Source organism: Triticum dicoccoides, chromosome 4B (assembly GCF_002162155.2).
Source record: "Triticum dicoccoides isolate Atlit2015 ecotype Zavitan chromosome 4B, WEW_v2.0, whole genome shotgun sequence".
NCBI classification, from domain to species: domain Eukaryota; kingdom Viridiplantae; phylum Streptophyta; class Magnoliopsida; order Poales; family Poaceae; genus Triticum; species Triticum dicoccoides.
Genome location: NC_041387.1, coordinates 3,102,854 through 3,107,485, shown reverse-complemented (window position 1 = coordinate 3,107,485; position 4,632 = coordinate 3,102,854). Strand labels below are relative to the sequence as shown.

Here is a 4,632-nt window from a genome sequence, read left to right as displayed (position 1 = left end):
GCCCATGAAGATAAAAGGGAATAGCTTCTTCCACAACGCCCAGGGTAGATGGTATACCTGGAAGGCAGCCGTCGCAGAACCATTGAGCTTCTCATCATCTCCATGGGCGATGCCTAGCTTCTTCCACAACGACCAGGGAAGATGGTATAGCTCGAAGGCAGCCGTCTATTGAGCTTCATCATCTCCATGGGCGATGACTAGCTTCTTCCACAACGACCAGGGAAGATGGTATAGCTCGAAGCTGGCTGTCGCAGAACCATTGAGTTCATCCCCATGGCCGATGCGTAGCTTCTACCACAAGGACAAGGGCAGATGGGTTTGCGGCGCCGGCCGGCGTGGATGTGTGCCCGGTCTATGTACAGATTAATCCTGGATCAAGTACATGAAACTTTTCCATGTAAGCGGATCCGATAGAGGTCCACCGCGGCCAAAGCAGCCTGGAAGCCCGTTGTCGCAGAAGCGGAGCTTCATCGCCATGGCCGCTAGATGTTTTCTGGCTACTTCCACATAGTCGTGTCCTCCGGCGTGCCTCTACCGCCAATTGAACTAAAAGGTATATGTACGTTTCACTGCTTAAATTTTCCCTCTTGGTTAAGGTATATCCATATTATATATGGACATCTGATCTAGAGATATTGAACAACGGCATACTATAGGTCTACTGCGGCTTAGTTTGTAGCTAATTGTGCATACAAAGACGGCTTCATCTCACCCGCAAAAAAAAAGAAAAAAAAAGAAAAAAGATGGCTTCTTTTGTTTGTGATGGACAGCCATCGTGAGGACCTCATCAATCTCCGATACTTATTTTTATATAAATAATGAGTTTTCAGACATCTCCGAGGCTAAGTTCTGTAAATATGGTTTCATGTTCTCAATTCATTTACGTACTCCTTTTTATTGCGACATGCATTTACTGTTGACCTTTTCAAAGAAAGAAAGAAAATGAATTTTCCACTATGAAAACAACTTCGGAGAAATTGGCTGGCTGCTTTCGGGAAAGAAAGAGACAATTATAAATTTTTTGAGGGGAAATTATTGTTTTTTCGCAGAATTATTACTGTATTTCTGATTATTTTTTTTAGTAATACTGTATTTCTGATTGAGATAATTGCAGCGCAGGCCAAAGAAGAAGCCCAACAGTTGCGTCTGAAAAATACATCTGACCCAACAGTTTCTTCCAAGGAGCCCAATACTGACGAAACCATGCACTTCTTCCTTTCTTTCTTCCTATACTACTATGGGCCGGAGGAGAAGAGGAGGGGGCGACGACCGACTTCTCCGGCCGGTCGTTATCAAGCACACGGCGAGCTCTCATGAAAGGTTTAGCCAGCTTCTTTTGATCTTAATGACAAATCGCCGTGGTTTAGCCAGCCCTTTGTGATCTTAGTGACGCCTACGAATCGTCGTCGTTCTTCCTCTTCCTTTGCCGAAGCAAAACCTAACACACAACACAAGATCTGAGAGATGCCACGGCGAGAGCGTCCTGCGCGAGCATCTGCTCCCCAAGCAGCCGTGAATCGTCAGGGATCAACCAGCAGATCCGCTCCGGACGAGGATTACCCGCGGATCCGACAAAGCGTGGCACCAGCAGGCGACCTCATCCCATCATCGCCACGGAAACCAATCGCTTCCTCATCGTCGCGCCGCTCCAAACCTTCTACCCCGCCAGCGGCCACCTCAGCCCCACAACTCTCGCCAACCAGGTACGACCGGCCGCCCACAACTATACACTCCTGACTGATGGGTACAGCAACCTCTGGCCAGCCAGATCAAGCACGTATCACTAGCAGATCTCATCTTCTTCCTGCACTAGGTCTACGGCTCGGCAAGCCCCGCGGCCAACCCAGGCACCGGCTGCGGCACCTGTACCACCCAACCGCCGAGCTGGCCCCGACGGCACAAGACCAGCCACCTGGGCTCAAGTCGTCGAGAACGGTGGCCGTCATGAACCTGCCATAATACCTAAGACAACTCTTAGTAATGAATTCTACAATCACCTCGCGTAAGGAGTTCCTAATTCCTAAATTAACTGGGCTCAGTTCTTTATTAGTTTCGTTCTAATCTAATTAACTATACTCTCGTTTTTTATTCAGATCTAATAGTAGGGTTTACGAAGAACAGCTAGCTGGGACGGCCTTCGGGAACAACAAGTACAAGACACCCAAACCATACACTATAAAAGTCTCTTACGAGGAGATGTGGGAACTCAGTGCCGACGTTGGTCTGATCAGAGATATATGCAACGGCCGGATCAACAAGTACGCGTGATGTGTTTAATCATACTCTTTGCTAGCAACTGTTTTTCCTGTCCCTCGAACAACGTACTAGGCACAACTGTTCACCCTGTGTATCCATGGATTGCTTGCACCTTTCGTTGGATTAGTGTTTATGTGCAAGCATATGGAATTTCAGATTGATGCTTGGGCTAACTTGGTAATATTTGGATATAAAAACCATTACAACTTAGAATTCTCATAGAGTGGGGAATATCATACACTAATATCATGCATCTGATGCTAGTAAGTATATCGTACTACCTCTGTAGTGCATAGTAAGTAATTATGCACAAATTACATTATGGACAAGCCACATGCATATGTTCTCATTATGGAGGCGATGGACAATAATGCATTTATAACTTCCTGTAAAAGAAAATATTGCATTTATAACAGCTTACATGCCAAATTGTCATTAACCACTCGCTGATCTCTCTCTCTCTCTCTCTCTCTCTCTGAAAAAGGCATCGTGCCACGCTTTATAAATAAATCCACAAAAGAGATACAAGCACAATCGAATACAGAGGTCAACACAAGGAAAAACATAGAGGCACAAAGGAGAGAGAAATAAATAGCTAAGCTGTGGGCAACAGCACAACATGCCTGATACATCACAAAAAAAAAGCATGCGTGTGTTATATGCATGCATGTCTTGTCTACAAGTAGGTCACCGTGATCCTGATCATAATTCATTGATTTCATTTCAGGGTTGACTGTTGCTTGCTACCTTCTGCTCGAAAATTCGTAAGGAAGTTCCTACTTGATAACGGTTTTGTAATTGAGGAAACAACAATTAATGGCACATGCTTATCTTTTAACGGATTTCCAGAGAGGTTTGATATTCTATCTTTAGCAAACGGTTACACATGCCCTCTTTTATTTGACATAACACAAAGATTATTTGTCTTCCATATTTAGAATGCAGATGTTTGAAGACTTTAGGAAAACTGATGCCCTTGTGCAATGTGTGCCTATAATTAGGGGCAAAACTTCTATTCTTACTCCAACATTTCATGGGAGCCGTGTTATGCAGACCTTGATCGTCGGTATTTTAGCGAATCATTCCCGTCGTATCAGCTGGGGTGGAAAATTCAGTGAAGAGAACATTGTGATCATTGAGTGGAAATCTAAGATCAGCCGAGGTCACACAAGAGATTGGGCACACTATGAGGTAAGAGTAGCGCATAAATCCGAACTACTTATTTGCTGATTCGATGTGCATATACTCCCTCCGTCCCAAAATTCTTGTCTTAGGTTTGTCTAAATATGGATGTATCTAGTTACGTTTTAGTGTTAGATACATCCGTGTCTAGACAAATCTTAGACAAAAATTTTGGGACGGAAGGAGTACCTTATAAAGGGCTATATATAGCCAGGTTATTTTCTGAAATGTATCTTATATCAATGTGCATTCTCCTCGCCCATGTTAATCCAACTCAAGAGAAGGAAACGAGTCACAAATGTGGTTAAGTTGCACATGCATCGACACAAGATTTTTTTTCCCGAAAAGGAGGCGTACCCCCGGCCTCTGCATCTCTTGATGCACACAACCATTTATTAAAATAAAAGGTTCCAACAAGTAGTCTCGAAACTAAACAATAAGTCGAAGAAAATAAATAAATGCCACAACCGGCGACGCCTGTCCTATTATTGGACCGCCATCCAAACCGGTTGTATGTATCCCGTGCAACCATCTCCCATCGGCTGCACCCAATATCCATATGCGCCCTGTGGTCCGCATGGCTGAGTAGGGACCATGTACAGATCTAGGTAGACGCTCTGAAGATGACCTGCAAAATGTTTGTAATGGTTTGTCTGTTAAAGGCGACGTCATATTGTTTTGGCGACGTCATTTCGACAATTCCATTAAACCAGGTGTCCTCCCAAAACCTAGTATCCTGTCCATTCCCTACAATGAATTTAGTCATGTTGAAGAAGGTGACCTTTGTCCTCATAACCCCCTTCCAGAACAGGGAATCAGATGGTTGTGCCATAACCTGGGACAGCGTTTCGGAATAAAGATATTTAGACAGTACCACCATTTACTGAGCAAACACCTGTTTTTCACCTCCAGATTTTCAATACTCAAGCCTCCCTGGTCCTTCGGTCTACAAATTATGTCCCATTTTGCCAACTGATATTTAGCCTTGTTTTCGTCAATTTGCCAAAAAAATCTAGATCGATAAAAAGCCAATCTTTTCCATACCCCAACCGGGACTTCAAAGAATGAAAGGAGAAACATTGGCATTGACACAAGATAAAGGCACAACAAGTCAAGTACCAACCATTAGTCGGGTGACATAGAGGTAGTCTGTAATAGATTAAGCCATTGGTTTCAGTGGCAGAGCTAGCAGAA

At 44.1% G+C, this 4,632-nt stretch overlaps 1 protein-coding gene across 4 annotated transcripts in view; it reads left to right on the top strand.

Moving 5' to 3' along the window:
• LOC119294474 overlaps positions 1 to 4,632 on the top strand; it is an 11,957-nt gene continuing 7,325 nt past the window's right edge. For 3 of the 4 annotated variants that reach the window (XM_037572664.1, XM_037572660.1, XM_037572663.1), the window contains exons 1-6: positions 1 to 553; positions 1,120 to 1,703; positions 1,814 to 2,002; positions 2,094 to 2,258; positions 2,984 to 3,109; positions 3,195 to 3,447. In XM_037572664.1, the coding sequence (XP_037428561.1) occupies positions 1,465 to 1,703; positions 1,814 to 2,002; positions 2,094 to 2,258; positions 2,984 to 3,109; positions 3,195 to 3,447 (972 nt within the window). In that variant the 5' untranslated portion in view covers positions 1 to 553; positions 1,120 to 1,464. Of the gene's footprint in view, positions 554 to 1,114; positions 1,704 to 1,813; positions 2,003 to 2,093; positions 2,259 to 2,983; positions 3,110 to 3,194; positions 3,448 to 4,632 lie in introns of all 4 variants that reach the window. The other variant, XM_037572661.1, reaches the window with a different exon arrangement.